This window comes from Natrix helvetica (genome assembly GCF_964273705.1).
Source record: "Natrix helvetica genome assembly, chromosome: 1".
In the NCBI taxonomy this organism is placed as follows: Eukaryota; Metazoa; Chordata; class Lepidosauria; order Squamata; family Natricidae; genus Natrix; species Natrix helvetica.
In genome coordinates, this window is record NC_138548.1 from 175662268 (window position 1) to 175684630 (window position 22363).

The window sequence follows — 22363 nt, forward strand, 5'->3', positions numbered from 1 at the left end:
AAGAAGGTCAAGCCAGTCCCTTTACATAATAAAGAGTTCTCTCCTTCAGCTCCAGGGGGATGGGAATGAAGGCAGGATAATATAAGCCTTTACTCAACTGACCACATGGCATCTGAGAACTCTGAGAATTCAATCAAACCTGGACTCAGCCTAGAGAGTTGCCCCTGCATGGGCCCATGTGACTCTGACAACCAATCAGAATACATTTCTTACACAGGAACAGGAAACAGAGAGGTGGAACTGAGCAGGTTATAAAAAGCCTAGCAAGCCCCTCCATCGGCCCTTCTCTTCTTCTCCAACAACATTGAAGCATGTGGTCACCTTTTCTGTTCAGGACTCAAGCCATGTGGTCCTGTCCACCATTAAAACCATCTTTCCAAGCAGCCTCCATGTCTCCAGTGTCTTTTTCCCCACTTGGAGCCGAACCCAGAAGGACATTTCTTTCATCAATATAATGCACAAGTAATATGTTAAATAAATATGCTTGATTTTAGAATGTTTAGTTCCATAAACTTTAACATCATGCAAAGAGCTTGATTTCAATCCAATGTTATATTTCTGGGACGATCAGATCAGAGGTTTGTACTTGTAAACATTCTGATTCCATAGGGGAAAAAGATCAGGTAATGGGAGAACACTAAATTGCTGCCTAGGGTAACACAAATCAGAAAATCAGAGATAATGTGCAGCTCTAAATTTGTTTAGTTTTACTCTGTAAATTGAAGAGTTGGATTCTTCAAATAATTTTGCTGTTATATATCTGATCATTCCCCAATTACACTGATTACAATTTAAAAATATTAAGCTATTCTATGTTGAGGGTGTCATTTTTGACACTTTTTTGTTAGTTTTACCGTGTGGCATCCTGCATAATCCAAGGTAGAAAATCATAATTCTGTGAAATAGTTGGGGTATGTTAATGATTAGACTAGAATAGAATAACAGAGTTGGAAGGGACTTGGGATATCTTCTAGTCCAACCCCCTGCTTAGGCAGGAAACCTTACACCGCTTCAGACAAAGATTGGTTATCCAACATCTTCTTAAAGACTTCCAAAGGGCCTTTGGGGCCTTCACAACTTCTGGAGGCAAGCTGTTCCACTGATTAATTGTTCTAACTGTCAGGAAGTTTCTCCTCAGTTCTAAGTTGCTTCTCTCCTTGATTAGTTTCCACCCATTGCTTCTTGTTCTACCCTCAGGTGCCTTGGAGAATAGTTTGACTCCCTCTTCTTTGTGGCAACCCCTGAGATATTGGAACACTGCTATCGTGTCTCCCCTAATCCTTCATTTCATTAAACTAGACATACCCAGTTCCTGCAACCGTTCCTCATATGTTTTAGTCTCCAGTCCCCTAATCATCTTTGTTGCTCTTCTCTGCACTCTTTCTAGAGCCGTGATGGTGAATGTATGGCACGCGTGCCCAAAGTGGCACATGAAGCCATGTTGGCCGGCATGCGCAGCCTTGCCTGTTTGTCTTCAGGGTTTCTGACGTGCACGCGCACCCGATGATCAGCTGTCTTTTGCATGTAGTGTGCGCATGCGCTCAGGCCAGCTGATTGTTGGGTGTGTGCATGGCAGAACCCGGAAGTTCAGCTTTTCCAGAGTGTGGTATATTTGCATGCGCGGCAGTGCCAAAAACTGGCATGCGCATGCACGTTGGCAGCTGATCATGCACATGCGTGCTAGAACCTGGAAGTTCGGCTTTTCTAGAGTGTGGCCCTGCTGAGTGCGTGCGCGCAATGTTTCCGCACAACTTTTTTGGCACTCGGTGCCGAAAAGGTTAGCCATCACTGTTCTAGAGTCTTCACATCTTTTTTACATTGTACAAACCTGGATGCAGTATTCCAAGTGTGGCCTTACCAAGGCATTATAAAATGGTATTAACACTTTACGTGATCTTGATTCTATCCCTCTGTTTATGTAGCCTAGAACTGTGTTGACTTTTTTGGCAGCTGCTGCACACTGCTGGCTCCACTAGGACTCCAAGATCCCTCTCACAGTTACTACTACAGTAGTACAGTTACTACTACCATTGCCATGTATGGGTAGAATAATTTGCCTGGGCAACACTTTCCTTTTAACCCACAAAACACATCCTCCAAACTTGAGTTAGGCATAGGAAACTTGCTTTCCATTTCAGAAACCATGAGAGAAATACAGACAAATACAGAATGAGAGCTAATGTATAAAAGAGAGTTTAAAAGAACTCACTGCATCCAATCAGGAATACATTAGTTAGGAAGTAAGTCCCTTTAATTTCAGAGGAACCTATATTTGAATTGGTTTTTTTCCCCCTCTAAAGCAATTTGCCCTCTTACTTCCCCTAGTCAATATCCCAGAAATCTCTTTTTCCAGTGACGTAGTTTCCATTTTTTTTCTCCCCATGATCCCTCTTGAAACAGTTGCCTACAGTAGATAAAACTGGCTGCATCACGCAATTGGCAAGGTAGGGAAGGACTCCCAATTTAAGATTCCCCTTTCAGCCAGCTGTTCTTGGATACGAGTCCCACGCCAGGTCGGGATTCCGGATTGAACTGGAGCAGCTGCCTAATGAGAGCCTTGCAGGGCTCAGACAGACAAGGCAGATCTTCAGGGAACATGACCCCTTTCTTCTGGCGGCAGGGCATGCTGTGAATGTGTGTGTCATCAAAGGGCATGCAGCCAGTAATCATCACATAGAGCATTACACCCAAGCTCCATATATCGTACTTTTTTGGATCGTAGGGGATACCCATCAGCACTTCTGGGGACGCGTACGCAGCTGATCCACAGTAGGTAGTACTCAGCTCAGGGTATCCACGTGATTCCTTGCCAAAACCAAAGTCAGTCAATTTTGCTCGATGGCCGTCTGAAGTAAGCAACACATTCTCACACTTCAGATCCCGGTGCACCAAATGCCTGTCATGGAGGTAGCGCACAGCACCCACAACTTGGGCAAAGATGTCTCGCGCTTCAGGGGCACAGGGTAATTTCCCTGCTTGTTGTACCATTTGTAGCAAGTCTGTGGATGCAGCTTCCATCACGATGTAGAGAGTCCCGTTGCAAACTTCAATGAATTCATACACTCTTACAATGTGTGGGTGCCGGATCCCTCGCAAAATGGAGAGTTCCCGCGGTAGAAACTTTTCCACAAAATCCCGGGGTGCTCGACGTCGGTCCACCATTTTGATTGCTAGTGGCCCTTTGTATTTGGCCGAGGTGGCCACTCTTACCTTGGAATAGCTTCCTTCTCCCAAGGTTTGGCCCAGCTTGTAACCCAGGTCATTCAAAAGTTTGTCTCCTTTGGAAGCCCTTGACATGATGACCTGGCTAGGCTGTAAGTCTTTAGTTTTCTTTCTGGGACTCAGTGCTTTAACCCATTGTGATTGGTATCTCTAGACTTTTACTCCCCATATGCCCTTTGAGGCTTGGGCTTCGAAGTCATCACTACTCAAAACATGTATTATGAAGTGCAAGGGGTGTCATGGGTTATGTCTGCAAAGCATAATCAGAAGTGTCAGTTGGTCCCTTTAGGTCCAGAGATGTTCATTTTAGATATACTCAGGAAATCCCAGAAGAGGATTTGGTTATTACCACTCTAGTTCTTTTCTGTAATATATTTGTTTTCTGTGTGGACAAATCATGTCTTGTTTTTAAGAATAGCACTTTCTCTACTAAAATGTTACAGCTCACTGTTTGATTATCTGTGCTGGATTTTTGTAATCTTTGAAGTTTTGTTGCTCTCTTCTCATCTCTTACGGGTTTACTATTTTTTTTTTTGAAATTAATTCTACAGTAAGCTTTCTTTTTTTAAAAAAAAAAGTCCCCAATGGTTTAAATGATCAAAATGTGCCAAGTAATCAAGATCAGAATTTCAAACTTCTTGATGTGGAACCCAATTGTTCTGTTCTATTAAAAAAAAGTCCCCAGAACCCCTGATCAAGAGGCAAAGCTTTAGTGGTAGAAGATTGGTGATGTCTGAGTGGGGGGGGGGGGACCCTTTATTATGGAATCCAATCAAATCCTTGCAGATCATTGTGGAATAGAGTTTGAAAAGTTGACCTAAACAGTTTTAAATGTCTGAGTTTTAGAAATGTATCAACTTGAAAGGAAGAAAAATGACCTTAAAATCCTTCATGCTAATATATATTAGCACCAATATTCTAATATAGATGATAAAAAACAGGTCAGTTAAAAATGTCAGTTAAAATAATAGCCTTGATTAAGAAAACTTAGAATAGCTCTTCAAGGAGTTTCAAGGTCAAACTAGTTAGATAAAAGTAGAAGTCTTCAGCTCATTTGGGCAGAATAGAACAGAAACTTTATTCAGTCTTTTGACCATATCAAAATATAAAACTAATACAAATACAGTATACAAGCAGATACAAAGAAAACAATAGGACATGTACATTGTGAGTCATCACCCTACATTACATCCAATCTGACCTTGACCTTTATACATAATGATTTCAATTTATGTCACTTATATAAAAATATATAGCTAAAGAGAGGCAACTATTTGCAACTTTTACAGACCAGTGTAGCATTTGATTCAATAAACAGGGAATTTATCTGGAAGAAACTTATGGACCTAATCACAAATCTCATACTCCTCTCTTCAATCAAGACAATATACTCAAAAACTCATGCCTAAAGGTACACAGTTAGAAATGTCATATAAATGGAAAAGTGCCAGTCCAGGTGTAGCTGTTGCACACACCTCAGAAAGAAGCGACCTAGAACTGAGGAGAAATGTCCTGATAGTTGGAACAATTAATCAGTCGCACAGCTTCCCACCAGAGGTTAGAGAGTTTTTAAGAAGAGTTTGGACAATCATTTGTCTGAAATGGTTTAGAGTCTCATGCTTGACCAAGGGATTGGACTAGATGATCTCCAAGGTTACTTCCAACTCTGTTACTCTATTAGTAAATGGAGGATTCTTTTAATTGAATACTTCTATTAGTTCTTTAGTGTGGAACAAGGATATGGCCATATAACTCTGTCTCAAAATACAAATCAGTTGGAAATCAAATAAGCATTAAACACATTACAGCTGATATTTGCTTCACATAAAATTATGAATTATAATTAAAAGATAGAAAATCCTGTTTTTCCAAGAAGAAAATAACTGTTCCTCTAAACAATGCTTTTTCTAGGAATATTCCTATAAATATTATGAGTTGAATTTTGACTGCATTCATACACAATATCCCATTGTTAATTTATATGATTTTAGCCTAGCAGTTTGAGCAAACCTCTTAAGGTGTGGTTTACTCATCAAAACAAGATTAAACAAACCATGATCTGGAATTATATATGAAGATTTTTAAAAATTGAGAACATGTGTGTATTCGGACGTCACTGAATTAGTGAATCATACCCATGTAATTAAGATAAAATAAAAGATAAAATAGGACTGCATTGTCACTTTTATCCTTATACATAAATTAAATGGATGTCAAAAGTGAAAACTTTCATTCAAACATTCATTTCTATATAGGCTCAATCTCATAACTCATGTTTTAAAAACATAGTTTTGATGCCAACTTGTATTATGTGGCATTGTACAGGTAGTTCTTGACTTACAACAGTTCATTTAGTCACTGGTCAAAGTTACAACGGCACTGAAGAAAGTGACTTATGACTGTTTTTCACACTTACAACCATTGCAGCGTCCCCATGATCCTATGACCAAAGTTCAGATACTTGGCAACTGACTATTTACGACGGTTGCAGTGTCCTGTAATCATGTGATAATTTTATGCGACCTTCTGACAAGCAAAGTCAATGGGGAAGCCAGATTCACTTAACAACTGGGTTACTAACTTGAGAGCTGCAGTGATTCATTTAACAATTGTGGCAAGAAAGGTGGCAAATTGGGGCAACATTGCTGTCTTGCTTAGTAACAGAAATTTTGGACTCAATTGAGGTTGTAAGATGACCACTACCTGTAATCTAGTCCAGGCCAGTCTTTAAACTGACCTCAGACCAAACAAAGGAATTTCTGCCTTTTGACCTTGATCTTATAGCAAATACCTATTGAAGGAGTATCTGCTTTTTTATCACTTCCAAGTTGTCGTTTTTTGGGTGTGACAATCCTAGATTAGGCAGTGATTTTTTTTACAGTATTCTTGGATGCAATTCATCCTGCTGAGGCAAAATAAATCATACAAAATAAAGAGGTCACCGTATTTCTATCAATTCAAGCTTCATTCCTGTTGTACCTCTTGAAATTTTGTTTTAAAGAAATGGGAAACTTACCCAAATTGTATGAACCATAAAGATTAGCAAAATAGATGTTTGTTCTGTCAGGATTAAGTATGGGATTCTCTATTCAGTTCTGTAGAAAAAAAATGCATTGAGTCCACTTTGGCTTATCAGGGAAGTGGTATCTATATACAACAATGCCTTCTCGGTGAACTATGTAAGGTTTTTCTGGACATTTCTGCTGATATCCAAGCATTGTATACATGCTCAAGATTGCATGCAGGTAAAGAGAAGCGATGGAGGGGTGGGGTGGGGTATCACAGGAAATGCAAGTATACAGCACTGTTTGGTTTCGGATAAATTCTATGAAATTATAGGAGATACTTCACTTTAACTATCCTTAAGTCTTTTATAAGTTACACACTCAATAACACACTCTGATATCCTCAACTGTAATTTAACTAGGTATTAAGCCTGGAGAAATGTTATTTTATGAGGCACTTAATAAATTGAATAATTATATGCTTGACTGTACACCACATACGAATTTTCTCCCAAGTAGGGATCCGCTGATCTAAATTGTACACTATTTAGCCACGGCTACCGAGAAACAAGCCCACCAATCAGGTCGGGGGTCATTGATCTGGAATATAACGCGTGGGTTGGCTTTCAAATATTCTTTTTCCGCCTGAAAAAAGTGCAGTTTTCAAGCGTTAAGCCGCCACGGCCAATTGCAGCCCCTTTTTAAGACTGTCGGTTATTATCTCCAGTGTTCAAGCTTTCCTAGACACGGAACACATGGATTTTGCTGCTTAGTCTGCTCCGTTTCAAACGTTATCTAAGCTTTGGAGGAGAAGCCGTTTTACTGTACACGACAAACGGGGGCTAATCCTAGCGCGGACAGGTTGCCCGGCACCCTCCTTTCGAAAATGGGGGAGACAATGAAGGAATCAGCGGGCATGTGAAAAGCCAGAGACCGCCATTCCGGGAAGCTCCCGATGAGCGCAGAGCATTGTCCTCGGGTGAAGCAAACTTCCGCTCTCGCCCTGAAAGGAGCCGAAGGAAAAGAAGGTATGGACGGCGACGAGCCGGAGTAAATATTCTAGGTCAGAGGACAAAAGAATCTCCTCCGACCAATCGGCTCCTTTCACGAGGCACTTTGTCACATTCAGTTCCATTTCGCGTCCCCCGGACGGTCCCATTTCGCTTGGGTGGGGCCCGTCCTGCTTTTTTTTATATCTCCAGCGCCGGTTGGTTACAAGGCGTATAACATACGACGCGAGGTTGATAAGAATCCGCAGCCGCCCGTTTGGCCGGCAGTCGGTGTCTCCCTTCTCTGTTTCCCTTGTACCGTCCTTCACACTCTTTTCTCCCTTCCCCTCACGAAGAGCAAATGGATCGGTCCTCTCGACTATAAAAGCGCGATGCGGCACATGCTTGTCTTCCATAGAGGGGGAGCGTTTGCGAAAGGAGCTGGGGTGGGCGGGAATGAAGTTACTGCACTTACTTTCCTGGTCTTGGTGTGCTCACTAGGAGGGGTGGGTGGGTGAACAAGGCGCAGCAGAGCACCTTCAGTGGTTGTAAAATAACAAGGAACAAGAGAAAGCGCTCTGCTTTCTTTTCTCCCTCGTTTTTCGGTGAAGCGAAGAGCGTTGTAAGAAACGGAGGAGAGGAGAATGCTGGACTGCTTTTTCCTTTCCACCGGCAGGGGCGGAAATCGCAGCTGAAGCCGGCCAAACTCTGCCTGTATAACCACAGAGCTCGGGCTTCTAAACCCAACCCGGTTTTAGATTTGTCTGCGATCAAGGATTCCCTCTTCCCCCCTCGATTAGGAGTTCAACCAGTTTGAGCTATAGGAAAGGGTTGCTGTGTGCTCGTGTGCCTTGTCTCTTTAAAAAAAAAGCGTCTTCTCCCCTTGCCACTTCCAGCTGTACATATAATTGCTTTTTTATTTTTTGAAAAGCTGGTCAAACTCCCATCCCGATCACCGGCTGCCCTCTGATACCCTGCGCTCCGCTGGGAAGGGATGGTTTGTCCCGCTCATTCTGTCCCCGCAACGCCCGTATCTTTCTCCTGAGCAAGTAGCATGAGCATGGCAAACGAGACACACTTCTTCATAAAAGATATAAAGGCCGGACTGAAAAATGTAAATGTCGTCTTTATTGTACTGGAGATAGGTAAGTGGGTGTCCCTTGGAACCATCTCATTCATTGTTTTCTTCTCTCAATCTCTCCTCCCGCCTCCCCTTCCTATCTTTCCTTCTCCCTCTTTCTAGCTCAGAAGCTGTGTGTGTGTATGTTTGAGTTTGGGACACGTGGTCACTTTTCAGGGAAAAGGTTGGCAGTGTGCTTCACCCTTTTAAAAAAGTCCTATTTTTAAATATAGACTTTTAGTTATCTTCTAATTTTTTATTTTAGTATTTTTCTGCCATCACTTCCCAAGCTTTTAAACTCCATAATAACTTCCTAATCATATTAAGGCAAAGTTAAAAGTTCCCCTCGCAGGTAGGTGCTAGGCGGTGCTCATCTCCATTTCAAAGCAGAAGATCATATTTACAGGAGAATGAATTAAGGTAACAGCTTGTATTTATTGGAACATTCTTCCTGTGTATGTCTCATTGGTTGCTTTCTCTCTCTCTCTCTCTCTCTCTCTTTTGCTGTTTCCTGGCAGGACGTGTTACCAAAACCAAAGATGGACACGAGGTCAGGGCGTGCAAAGTAGCTGACAAGACAGGAAGCATCACCATCTCTGTGTGGGATGAGCTTGGCAGCCTCATCCAGCCAGGTGATATTATTCGGTTGACCAAAGGGTAGGTAATGCAAAAGAAGGATGATGTCAGACTGAGCTCAGTCTGGCTTGTTTGCTCTTGAAGCAGCTTGTCTGCTACTTGGAAGGAGGTGTTCCCTGAACATGGACTAGGTAAAACTCGCACTGAAGCAGCTGTAGCTGCCGTTTCTTTTGGAAAAAGCGGGCAATGGGAACAGGAATTCTTTTCTTACCAGGCTTCTGTTAAAGTGGGAACAGCAAACTGGTTGTGCTTTGTCTAAACTGAGTCTGCTTCAATCAATATACTGTACCTGGGAAGAACTGTTGAGCTGGCTCATCCCTTTGCCACCTCTAACCCACAAAATGCCTGTTGACTGACAATACTAAATCAAGATTGTTCCAATCCCCTAATGCTTGATCCCTTTAACAGGAGGACAGGCCTAGATTGCCACTTTTTCTTGGAAAAACACCTGTCCCCTCAGTGCTTACTCCCATGAACTAGATTGAGAGGTTGGTTCCTGAGGTTAAGCAGCAGGCACAGGAAGTGGGTTCACTGTTTCCGCTAGTCTGCCCTCCTTCTCTGTCTCACACAGTGCTTTGTATATGATTGGAACTGGCCCAGATATAAACAACAGGGTTGGTGTATAGCAATGGAGCCTTTTTTAACCACATGTTGGCCTCAACTGACCTCTTAAAGTGGCATTCCCCAATCTTATGACTCCCAGTTTTCCAACCAACATGGCCACTGATTTGAGTTGGCTGCAGGTGGTGGCACTTGGATGGAATCGGTTGAGAAGGCGGGCTTAAGAAAACAGGTGACCTGCCCAGTTTTCTTGATTATCTCTGGGCCCCTTTTTTTGTAGAAGTGGGTTGACTTAAGGAGTTTCCTATAATGGAGAAACAAATGCTATTCACTCCCCTTCTGCCCTTCCTCTTCAAGTGCCAAGTTGAACATTGCAGTGGTAGAACTTGGGAAATGCTCAAGACTTGTGAAATGAGATATCTAGATAGCAGAACTTAACTGACTTTATCTAAAGTGGAAAAAAACAACAACCCACAGTCAGATCAGATTAGCATTTGCATGGGAGGCTGCTAGGAAATCATCGAGCCAGAAACCCAAGGAATCATATTTATATTTATTTATCTTATGGGAAGAAAGCAAGTGGAAATAACTTTGGTATTGTTGCCAAGGAAACACCATGACATGTCATAAAATCAGCAAGAGTCAAGCTTGATCTAAGGGCGATTTCACTTCTTTAAAAGACTTTCATAACTATGACCAGGAGGACCGATTGGAACTGCTCTCTGCATTCATATCTTCTCTGTAGATAGAGTAGTATAGGTCAGGGGTCTCCAACCTTGGCATGGCTTGCGGACTTCAACTCCCAGAATTCCACAGCCAGCTATTTTTGACTTCCCCATAACCGAATCAGTTTTCTGCAGAGGCAGGGAGATAAGAAGGCATTTGGTGGTGCTCAGCTCACCTTTGACAACTTCCTGAGTTTTTTTTTTTTTAAGTCCATGATAATTCATTTTATTTGCATGACTTCCCAGTAAAGACCAACCCCTAGAACAGTGATGGCGAACCTATGGCACGCGTGCCACAAGTGGCGCGCGGAGCCATTTATCAGGGCACGCGAGGCGCTGCCCTGTCAGCTGGCCAGTGCGCATGCACGCGCTGGCCAGCTGAGTTCACCTTTTTAAAAGCTATTTTTCACCTTCCCCAGGCTCCAGAGGCTTTATAGGAGCCTGGGGAGGGCGAAAGGGGCCTCCCCCGCCCCCCCGGACGCTTTCCGAAGGCTTCGGGGACCGTCCGGAGGCTTCCCTGATGCCTTCGGAGCGCTTAAAACCACCCTCCGAACAAACTGGAAGTCACTTCCGGTTTGCTCGGAGGGTGGTTTTAAGCGCTCCGAAGGCTTCAGGGAAGCCTCTGGACGGTCCCTGAAGCCTCCGGGGGGGGGGGGGGGGGGCGGGGCGGGGGAGGCTCTTTTCGCCCTCCCCAGGCTCCTATAAAGCCTCTGGAGCCTGGGGAGAGCGAAAAAAGTATGTAAAATGGGGGGGCTCATGCGTTGTGCGCGCATGCGCACTGGGGTCGCATGTTGCATTATGGGTGCGGCACGCCCGCACACGACCCCCCTGCGCTCCCCCCATTTGTGGCACGCGAGCCAAAAAAGGTTCGCCATCGCTGAAGCAGCCTTTGGACAAAACACCCTGCTTGAGGATACTTCTCTGACTCCCCCCCCCCCCCCCCGCCCCCTTGTAAATGGTGGATCTCAATGCTGCTTTTAAATTTACACCTCCTTTTTCAGTATCTGAGCTGGCCCAAAGTAGAGTTTCTTATGGAGTTGGAAATTCAAGGCCTCCTCCCACCAGTGTCTTCAGCAAAACGGGCCCTGTAAGGCGAAATTTCCCAGACATTTTTTTTTATAAATAAGGGCAATGCTTTGGTGTCTTTACACGAAGGGTAAATGGCTCTGAATGCTTAGATATAGTACCCTCTTTTGAAATAAGATAGAGTAATGGATTGAGATCCGGTGTAATGTGATTTGTAACATCTTTCCTGTTGGCAGCTGGCTATTTCTGCCTCTTCGGTCAGAGAGTCTCCGTTATCAAGTATTACTGAGAAAGCGGGCTATTTTAAAATGGAGAGAGAGAGAATTAATAATTAGTAATAAAACATCTTAATTTATTATAGGTATTCTGCATTTTTTGCATCAGATTCAGTTCAAAGGAAGCTAACAGGTGTCAGGGATGGCCTTGTTGAATTATTTGCCAGTTAGTATAAAAAAACAAGGACTTAAGCTATATTTCATCACATCCCAGTTAGCTTGACTTTCAGTTACTTTTTATAATTAATTGCTTGAATTTGTCTTTATTTTTTTATGTTAGAAATTTTAAAAGCACACAACAACATGTATATCCTGGTCAAATTGCATCAGCTATGAATTTTCTGAAGAATTTATGGACACAATAGGATGATTCTTCTTACATAATACTTATAGTGATGACATGTTTTGAGTAGGAGAAATGCTTTTAAAAAGTAGAAAATCAGTGATGTGTCAGTGAATAAATAACAACTCTGGTTGCTGGTAGCACCATTGTTCTGCAAAAGCCTTGGTCAGTTTTGCACAGTTATTGTGTAATTGGAGGAAAGGAAGTGATTTTAAGGAATTGCTGATTGGTATTGTATTGGCACCCTCCCATGCTCTGGATCACCCCCCCCCCCCCCCCAATCAAATTCAGCACTTAGCTCTGTTATTAAGACTTGCCCTGGCTGCTCATTCCATTAGAATGGTCTAATACATTTAAACTGATGTGATTTGTCTTCAGGTCTTTTTGTCTATTGAGTTTATAATGTCCTGCTCAAGACATAAGATAATCCTTTCCAGTACCTTATAATCCTGCAATTTCCAGTGGCCTTATAATCCTGCAATTGCAATGAAATGGAGTAACCTTACATCCACATTTAGCATACTTTGGACAGAAGCATGCAGTATATCCCGAATGAGGCTGGAACATATTCTTTGGCTTAAAAGACAGTCATGGCTGCTTACTTGGGAACAATAATGCAAGACTTGCTTCTGTATCAATGGGCAACCAGATGGCTAACCTTTTGTCCTGTGCCGAAAGCACGCACATGCACCCATAATACAATGCTTGTGTGACCTCCCTGTGTACACTCCACCCCTGCGTATGCATGCACGACCCTGTGTGTGCTCTACCCCCCATATGCAGGCGTGACCCCCCTGCACATGTGCGCGCAAACCCGTGCATGCTAATGCAACCCCCTCATGCCCCACACATCTGCACGTTACCCACGCATGTGCACTCCATGCATGCATGCACATCTGCATGTGCCCCTGCACATGCATGGCAGAGACCCAAAAACCAGTTGGTGGGCAGGAGGCATGTGGAGTTGAGCTGGGCCAATGGTTCGCGTGCCCACAGAGAGTGCTCTACATGCCACAGGTTCACCATCATGGCTTTAGACTAACTTCTAAGTCCTTCATAGGGCAACTTGGCGCAATACCATATCAGAGTTGCTTTTTTATTTGCATTTTAGCAGAACTCATACGTGACTCACACAAAGAGATGGATAGCTCCTTTGAAAACTCAACACTTTGGCCATCTGTGCAAAAGTTTGGAAGCAATATTAATTGTTATAAGGAGACTATCTTTTTCCTCTTTCTATCAACCTCAATGAAATCTTGCGGAAGAGTTATTTTGTTGAATTATGAGTCTCAAGGGCCACCCGGAGGCATAAAGTGGAATGCAAATTTCAGTTATTTAATTCTTCAACTTGGTAAAACAAAGTTATCCAATGGGTTCTTAATTACAACCAAAGTATAGAAGTCAGCAATTAATGTAAGGCAAATCCAAGTTTAATCTTTCAGTGCTTTAAGTGTATTTTTATTGTATTGACAATAAATGTGATGGCATTTGATGAGTGATGATTTATGTTTTATTCTGATAAAACTTGTACTGTCACCCCATTCTCTTCTAGCGTGTTTAATGGTTCAATCTGAATGGAGCTGGAAGGGACCTTGAAGGTGTTCTTGTTCAACCCCCTGCTCAAGCAGGAGACCTTATACCATTTCAGACAGGTGGCTGTCCAAGCTTTTCTTTAAAAACTCCAGTGATGAAGAACCCACAACTTCTGATGGCAAACTGTTCCACTGATTAATTGTCCTCATTGTTAGGAAGTTTCTCCTTAATTTCAGGTTGCTTCTCTCCTTGTTTAATTTCCATCCATTCCATAATGTTGCTTGTGTTTCCTTGCTTAGGTATGCCTCTTTGTGGAAAGGATGCCTTACGCTTTATACTGGAAGGGGAGGTGACCTGCAAAAAATTGGGGAGTGAGTATCTCATGTTGCACATAATCTGTTCATTGTTTGAAGCCTGATAGGCAAAATCCAGGGAAAAAGTCTCTGCCATTTACTACTACTCTGTGGTGTTGATTCAACATTATTTGGTTTTATTCTGGCTGAAAGTGGGATGGGGGGACTATAGCGCTTGGGAACTTCAACTTCAATAGCTAAGAAATGGCATCTTGATCAGTCTTTTCCATCCTGCATAATTTATGTCTTTTGAGTATTAGTTGTAAGCAGGTAAGTTTAGACATTTGTTAGGTTAAGACATTGTCACTTTCAAGGACTTGCAGCACGAAAATCTGAAGTCCTCTATTTATTCACAGGCCAGGTACGGTAGAGGCAGCCGCAATGCGAGCTTCCACATCCTACTCTGGTATTGAGCTCCAATCTGTCCTGGAGGAGCCAGCCTCTCTAGGGGTGTAAAGGTAAATTTCCCCCTCTATGTAGCAGAATCTTTTAGGTTCTAATTAAGGTCTCTGAGATCTGTGTTCCTGAATCAGATGTTTGGCGTGTCTAGCATTTATGAACTTTGTGTAGGCTATTCATTGAGACCGGTAATAAAACTTTAAAAGCAAAGAACTGGACCCGTTCAGATTTTTTCTTTTTTACTTTAGGGGCTGGTTCATCTTGACATGAATGATGGTGGGAGCATTAGATGATCATCAAAGGTTTAACCCTGTATTGAAGATGTACAGAAACTGTCTCTCCTTGCATTGTGTTAGATGCAATGGAAGAATTCTTGGCATTCAGCTCTCTGTTTTCTGTGAATTGGGCTAGCCTTGTATACTCAATAAACGACGATTAATGTGCTAGTGACCCCATTCAAACTTTTCAATAATTGGTCCATAATTCGTCTTCCAGTCATTCTGTCATAATCATGCATTGTGAACCAGGCCAGACTAGATAGGAATATTTAGGGCATAGTTCTAACAGTTGGAATGTTAAGTGGCCTCTTGTGTGATTATACTAAGTCTAATTTATGCAATGTGACCTCTGATTATTCACAGTACATTACCTTCCATTATATCTGCTTCCATTTTTTTTTATTAAAGCAAAACATCCAAAGGGTGTCTGGATGTAGAGAAGATTGGTATACATTTCTAAAAGAGATGATGGCTATCAGATTTTAGTTTGGGGAGGCTAAGTGACGTATAGTGATTCACAGTGCTTTACAGCACTCTCTAAGCAGTTTACAGAGTCAGAATATTGCCCTCAACAGTCTGGGTCCTCATTTTATCCATCTCGGAAGGATGGAAGACTGAGTCAACCTTGAGCCGTTCAGAATTGAACTGCTGGCAGCCGGCAGCCAGCAGAAGTAGCTTGCAGTACTGCATTCTAACCACTGCGCCACCACGGATGTTGTCATAAAGGGGGGGAAAGGTGAACATGAATAGTTTTGTTAGAAGATAAGTGTTGCAATGGAAATGGCAGAGGGTGGGTATTTTAGCCAAAACGGATGATCGCCTGTTGACCTGGATTTAGAGAAGATTATACATTTCTAAAAGAGATGACTATCTGATTTTAGTTTTGGGAGGCTAAGTGACACCAGAGATCGAAATGCATTTGTTTTGGATTTGCCAGTGTGAAAGAACATTCTGCTGAGCACAATGTCACTTAATAGATTCTACCCCACAGGAGACTCAAGACGCCAAATACAATTGTTTGGTAGAAGAGGTTTTAAAGAGCAATTTAAAATGCAGAATTTTGGGGTTGCAATATTTGGACTGTGAACTGATCTTAAAACACTTCTCTTTGGAACTTGTTGCACACTAGCCTTACTATGTCTTCTCTGTATGGCTCAGATCTAGGCATGTTTTCATGCAAGCGAGGCATTCATGATTCAGTGGATCTCCCTCTCAGGGAAACGTACAAAGGGTTGTAGCCCTGGTGTGTATCCTTCTGCAGAGATGATTAGAATGTTAAATACGGGCATCTTACAGCAGAAGAAAATGGGGGCTTAGAACTGCAACCTTGGAGGCCAGTCCCATCGTTTGCACAGGCTTTAGTTTTCTCTGGGCCTGAACTTTGGATAAGCTAAAGATGTCGAATTTGAAGACTGTATTTCTCATTGGGGGGTGGGGGTGGGTCTTGTAGCCCTTTCTGGTAACCTCGGGTTTATTGCTGGGAACTGGACAGAGGTTGCAGAAATAGTTGCAGCAAGAAACTTCATTCTCTCATGAGCTTGTTTTTCTGTACAGGTTCTGCATGGTGTATTCAGAAGTGCCCAACTTCAGTGAACCCAGTTCAGATCACCCTGGGCAGCCGAATAAAGTGGTAGGTTTGTCACATGCAGCTCCATTCTGGGGTCTGCCATCAGCAGCTTTCAGATCTAATGGGTCTTATCTAATACGACCTTTGGATTCCCCCCCCTCCCATCTTTAAGGGAGCAATGGGCTCCCATAAATGAGCGAGGTGGGGGTGGGGGGTGGGAATAACTTTTTCAAGGAAAAAAATGGTTTGTTTTCTTAATGCTACCCCCCCCCCCCCCTTTGCGTTTCTTTTTTCAAGGCACAGAGTGAGCAGGCTAATAATTCCATTCTGTCAGCTAATTCGGGTACTTGTACTTTTGGGCCAACTGGTAAGTAACTGTATGGGAAGTAGGAGAGAAAGCATGGAATGGCTATTTGGGAAGATGCCTCCGTTTAAATTGGTGGTTGATTTTAAAAGGCAAAGCTAAGAAACTACAGTTAACTTTTGGCTTGCTCCTAGATCAGGGGTGTCCAAACTTGGGAACTTTAAGACTTGTGGACTTCAACTCCCAGAAGTCTTAAAGTTCCCAAGTTTGGACACCCCTGTCCTAGATTATCCTAGATTAACCGTAATAATTAAAGCCAAATTTGATGCAGAATTTAAACAGCAAGTCAACTTTACATACCTAGTCTTGGACTCATTACTAATGACTCCAAAATCATTGACTGAGATGAGCGGCTATAGAAATTAAATAAATTTAAATAATAAATCCAAAACTTTGCCAGACAAATCTTGGATGAGTATTCACTGCTCCTTGTCCAGTCAGGTTTTGGTAATAAGTGTCAGTTTACATCTCCCATTGTACAATTTCATTTCACAAATAAACCATGGACAGACGTCTGATTCCTTCGGCATAACCCCATATACATCAACCACTTATCAACACAACTTACTGGGAGAACATACGGGGAACTGGTTTTGAAGAACCTCAAGTTCCTGATCAAAGGCACAACCCAATTTATTTAACCCAAAGCTGGTCACAATAAAAAAAGTGTCTGCTATATAATCTTCTTTGTAAGATAATTGTTCCCGGTAAGTTAACACCCAGTAAAGATTTTGCACCATCATGTTAACAACTTTTAAGATGCGTGAACTTCAACTCTCAGAATTTCACAGCCATCGTCTTCAAGTCCCCACATCTTAAAAGTTGATGTGATATGTTAACTTCTTTTAATTAGCTTTGGTGCCTGTTTATAGATTAGCAGAAATTACCTGCATTATACAGAACTGCCAAGATCCTGCTACATCACTAAGACTGTCACCACTTCTTTTTTGTTGCATTGATTACCATTGTGTGACAAGCTGCCTCTTGGGACTTTGTGGTCTCCACTGGTGATTTCACCAGGCCTTGGCAACTTCATACTAAATGCTCCCTAGTTAAGAACAGGCTCTTTTGAGCATTGGCAGTCTCCATTGCTAAAGAAACGTGACCTGAGAAAATAGAAAGTTTGATGACAGTTTTTAAAAAATTGTTTCCTCTTTTGTTTTGTTTTTTTAGGAAATGGTTTGCCAACTGGACCAGAGTTGAGTGGATTGTCCACTGCTTATAATCATGCCCCCACCTATTCAGGTTCTGGGAGGTCTGGCGGACGGGCCCCCGCTCCTCTCGCGCCTCTACTGTCTAACAATGCTCGTCCCTTTCAAAGCACAATTAGTAATGGGAGGGACCCCCGCAGGGCCTCCAAAAGATGACCAAACCAACCACCACCCTGTCCAGATAGCCTCATTAGCCTACTTGAACACTTGCTGCACTTTTATTTATGGTTTACTGTGAAAATGTTTATTCTTTCTGATTCTCGGCCTTCCATTGTCCGGAGGGAGAGACTTTCTCACTTCTCTGCCCCCCCCCCCCCTGCGCCCCAATTCAAACTTCAGTGAAGCTACTGATCATGCGTCGTCACCCCGGAAAGAAAAATGTGTGGAAATATAGAAGCCTATTTGAAAATAGATTTCCTTGTTAAATATTAGTTGCCGTTTTCCAAAAGGTGGCCCAGTTTGGGCTGGATAAGTATTTTTATTTTGGGTTTAGTTTGTGTGATGCAGCCTTAAGATGCTTATTTCCTTTCTGCTCTTGGGACTGATACACATTCCAGTTGGTGGGAGCTTGTGATAATTGGAGTGGGGGTGGGGGCGGGGGGCGGGGAGGGATAGGAAGAAGTTCCATCTAACAAGCCAGTTCTCAATTAAAAATTTCTTAACAATAAGTGCAGATGAACTGTCCAAGCTGGTTGACTTGTTATTTGGTTGGGGTTGATCTCACGGCAAGAGTCACATGTGTCTTGTCAAAAAAAATGTATGTTGATAAGAATCCAACTTATATAAAACAAACCCCAGATTTTTACCAGATATCCTGCCTTTCAAAAATGCCAACAGAACTTTAAATCTCTCAAACATACATCTCTGTTTGTTTTAATCACCCTTCTCACAGCGACTGAAGTTTTTTCATACTTGAAGTATCTTATTTTTAGGATTATAAGACGCACCTGACTAAGACTCATTAAATTTAGAAGAGGAAAACAAAAAAGATTTTTGGCTTCCGTGTGCCCCATTTTTGGCCCTTTGGGGGGGGGGGGGCTTTTTCCGGCCCTTTTCCAGGCTTTTTTCTACCCATCTTCAAGGCCTTTTTTGGTCCTTTTTTGAGGCTTTTTGGCCCGTTTTGGGGGCTTATTTCAGCACATTTTTCTGGCCCATTTTTTCAGCTTTTTTCGGCCCGCTTTCGAGGCTTTTTTCATCCCGTTTTCGAGGCTTTTTCGGCCCATTTTTGAAGTTTTTTTCAGCCTGTTTTTTTTTAAAAAAACAGGTAGTAAAAAGCCTAAAAATGGGCTGAAAAAAGCCTCCAAAACAGGCTGAAAAAGGCCTAAAAAAAGGATGACAAAAGGCCCGAAAACTGGGTGTGCGGAGGCCAAAAAATGGCCAGTGGCTGGGCGGGGCTTGAACAGTATTCAGTCTATAAGACACACAAATTTTTACCCCCTGTTGGGAGACAAAAAAGTGCATCTTATAGTCCATAAAATACGGTAGGTTATTTTGTCCTTTTGATCTTTTCTTGGTGTCCAAATTCCCAGCTGGTGTGGAAACTGGAAAAACCTTTGCCGGTTAATTCTGCAGACTGATGCTGTAGAGGAGCCTTGTTGATTTCAAGTGGCAAGTAGTGGTTTCAAGATGGTTTATGCCTAGGGAAGAGAAGAAAGATTTCTTGTACACAGCCAAAGAACATCCTGGAAACATCCATGGAAATTTTCCATTTGCACTGTTTCCTCCCCCCTCGGAACATGAGATTATTGAATCTCAGACTTGCAAATTATGCAGGACTGTTCTCAAGGGGTAAATAAAGTAGCAGTGGCGCTCCACCCTTTTTATAGGGGAATTGTGAGGAATGCAGCATGTAATGAAAGGGAGAGGGGCTGGTGTCACAGTAGCATGATGCTTTCATCCTTTTCACAAAAGGGGATTCTTCGGAGACCTCCAGCCTCCCAAGTAAGCAGCATAAATCTTCCCCTGGCAGCTGAAGTGGAATGCTACAAAGAAAAGGTGGTTGTGATCAATGATAATTGCTTTTTGTGAGAACCCTCAATTCTTAAGTGCCTGTTAAATCAGGGGTCTCCAACTTTGGCAGCTTGAAGCCTGGCGAACTTCAACTCCCAGAATTCCCCAGCCAGCTTTGCTTAAAAGTTGCCGAGATTGGAGGCTCCTTTGTTAAACTACTGCTTTTGCAGTTCTTAACTTTGGTGGGGGTGGGATTTCTTTTAGAAAAAGGATCTTCACTCTGACCCAACTCAAATTTTCAGATTGCTGAGTTTGAGAAAGCAGAATTACACTGGCATTAATACTAAATTTTACTGTTAAAAAACCTGTTTTGTAATTATTCCTTGGTAACGATAAAACTATCCAGTCTTCCTTAAGATTATGATTTGGAATATATCAAAATGCTATAAGATGACTGGATTCTCAAACACCCCCTCCCCTTACCTTTTGGATGAAGTGTTCATAATTAGATTTGCACTATTTTAAGAAAAAAACAAACCTTGGTGGGGGTTTTTTTTTACTTTTTTTTTAAAAAAGTTTAAAGCAACGACTTCTGTTGGTCCAGATTTACATGGACATAAATATAATTTCTAAATATAGAGGATGTAGATATATACTAACCTTTATATAACAAATTTTGGAACCCTTTTTAAGCACTTCCCACTGTCCTTTTTCTAAAATTGTAAATGTCCTGTTAAATAGCATTAGTGGATGCTTATTGAAAGCTTCAGTAGTATATGGACTGATGGGGAATATGATAGACCTGTTTGAAATGCCCCAGCATACATACTATTTTATGTAATTTTGGATCTTGCATCTTGAAATGGGGATGGAATGCCCATGATACAATGTCTTAAGCATCTGATTTCTTTCCTGAATAAAATCTAGTACCTGCAGATTTTCGATCTCTTCACACCTTGTACAGTCATGTCTTAATATTTTGATAAGTGAAGGCATTGTGGAAAACAGTTCTTCCAATAGCTGCAAAAAGAAATTGGATAGGGTTGTTGTTCATAAGTTTAGGTGTTAATTGGAAAGTAGCTTCCTGCTCCTATACAACCATGGCATTCACCCTTTAAAAACTAAGCTTTGACTACTAGGGTTGGCCCCTGTGAATGAAAAAGGAAAATTTGATCCTGACTCTTTCTGCTGGGTTCTCTAATATTAGTGTATTTGGCTCACAGCTATTTTTAAGTATTGTTTTGCATAACCTAACCAAGATTGGCTAATACAGTGCATGTTAAATAAAGTAAATTGAACATTTGGGTTATGCAGTTTATGAGCCCTAAATGATGGCTAACCTAACTGCATTCCAGTATGGTGAGAAATTAGAGAATCAAGCATAATTTATTGGTTTCCATGGGCCACTTAAAAGTGCTCTTAATTCTAAAGTAATAGCAATAGCATCGAAGACATATACTTTAGACTTAGACTTTACAGCCCTCTCTAAGCGGTTTACAGAGTCAGCCTATTGCCCCCAACAATCTGGTTCCTCATTTTACTGACCTCAGAAGGATGGAAGGCTGAGTCAACCTTGAGCCTGGTGAGATTCAAACTGCTGGCAGCCAGTGGTCAGCAGAAGTAACCTGCAGTACTGCACTCTAACCACTGTGCCACTGCAGCTCATTTAATCCTATCTTAAAGTAGTTAAACATCATCTTTATCCTGGCAACTTCTAGTCAAAACAAAAATAGCCTCTGCTAAAGTTGTTGAAGAAACGTGAATGTTAAAGAGATGCTTTGGTGTGACTTGAGTATTGGGCGGTCATTCTAGAAGTATGAACATTCTTTGATATCACAGGGATAGGACTTCACTTGCAGGTTTGTTTTAATCCTGTTTTAGAGTTTACTGGTTCTCTCCTCCCCCCCCCCCCCCCGTGTTGTGTATTTCAAAATAGTTGAAGATCATCAGTTTTTAACAATCTGAAGGTTTTAGAAAGTGGATGGAGGACTACCGTACATGAAGGCCAACGTCTTTTTCAGTCAGTCCCACTAACTTTACTGCTGTAAAAATAAAAGGTATTACCTGTGAGCTGCTTGCTTTCTCTGTGTCCATCCTATGTCCATTTTCCCCTGCTCGTCATCACAGCAATGCTTAGCCACTTCCGTTAGCAAAATAACATCAATTGTTAATTTACATTTTCTTGCCTCAAACTCATCACACTGACTGCTGCGAAAAACGGGATGGACAAAGCGATATTTACATAAATAGTAATATTCAAGCATCCTTGCAAATGCTATACGATGACTGGATCCCTTCACTCTTAGACCAGTGATGGCAAACCTTTTAGGCACTGAGTGCCCAAAGTGTATGTGTGTGGCCAAACTGGAAGGCGCGGGTGCATACACGGCCTGCATATACACCTGCGTCCCAGAGGCCGGAAGACTGGCCAGCGGGAGGCGTGCATGCATGTACATGCCCAGCAGAGACCCGAAACAGCTGGGGTGATGGTACACATGCCATAGGTTGGCCACCACTGTCTTAGACATTCTCACAAATCTAGAAAGTCTTGGAACTGTGGAATAAGTAATAATACGGGTGGGTTTCAGCTGGTGTTATTGCCAGTTCGCTTGTGCACATGCTGTATGTGCATGCATGCACAGTTCATTGGAAATTATTCTGTGCATGCGCAGAACTAAAAAGAAAAAAGATGGCAACAGCAGCCACCTGGGAACCAGTTTGGGAGTGGCCAGCCTAGGTCACTGTCGGTTCTGCAACCCAGGCTGCCATTCCACTACCGGTTCGGCTAAAACGGTAGGAACCCACC

General features: G+C 42.3%; 2 protein-coding genes and 1 long non-coding RNA gene across 3 annotated transcripts; 1 reads left to right on the top strand and 2 right to left on the bottom strand.

The window, feature by feature from the left end:
• Window positions 1-2463: 2463 nt before the first annotated feature.
• Window positions 2464-3297, bottom strand: LOC309384651 (testis-specific serine/threonine-protein kinase 6-like; the record flags this gene model as incomplete). Its single annotated transcript, XM_081938372.1, has 1 exon — window positions 2464-3297. One exon carries the CDS (start codon window positions 3295-3297, stop codon window positions 2464-2466), a length of 834 nt encoding a protein of 277 aa, XP_081794498.1.
• A 4392-nt stretch (window positions 3298-7689) lies between these two features.
• Window positions 7690-18182, top strand: NABP1 (nucleic acid binding protein 1). Its single transcript, XM_081940634.1, has 6 exons — window positions 7690-8361; window positions 8855-8993; window positions 13735-13806; window positions 16020-16095; window positions 16330-16399; window positions 17570-18182. The coding sequence occupies exons 1-6, from the start codon at window positions 8271-8273 to the stop codon at window positions 17761-17763; spliced, it is 642 nt and encodes a 213-aa protein (XP_081796760.1). The 5' UTR covers window positions 7690-8270; the 3' UTR covers window positions 17764-18182.
• A 2-nt stretch (window positions 18183-18184) lies between these two features.
• Window positions 18185-21768, bottom strand: LOC309385865. The gene is made up of 3 exons (XR_014174296.1): window positions 21622-21768; window positions 20488-20577; window positions 18185-19589 (listed from the first exon to the last, which is right to left on the bottom strand). It is a non-coding gene; the product is annotated as an uncharacterized lncRNA (long non-coding RNA).
• Between the last annotated feature and the right edge of the window lie 595 nt (window positions 21769-22363).

What these genes read in the sequence shown, in the direction of transcription:
- NABP1 (XM_081940634.1), top strand. Translation starts at nt 8,271, where the DNA reads ATGAGCATGGCAAACGAGACACACTTCTTCATAAAAGATATAAAGGCC. An exon ending in CTTTATTGTACTGGAGATAG is followed by an intron (nt 8,362 to 8,854) that starts GTAAGTGGGTGT and finishes GTTTCCTGGCAG; the next exon opens with GACGTGTTACCAAAACCAAA. An exon ending in CTGGGCAGCCGAATAAAGTG is followed by an intron (nt 16,096 to 16,329) that starts GTAGGTTTGTCA and finishes TCTTTTTTCAAG; the next exon opens with GCACAGAGTGAGCAGGCTAA.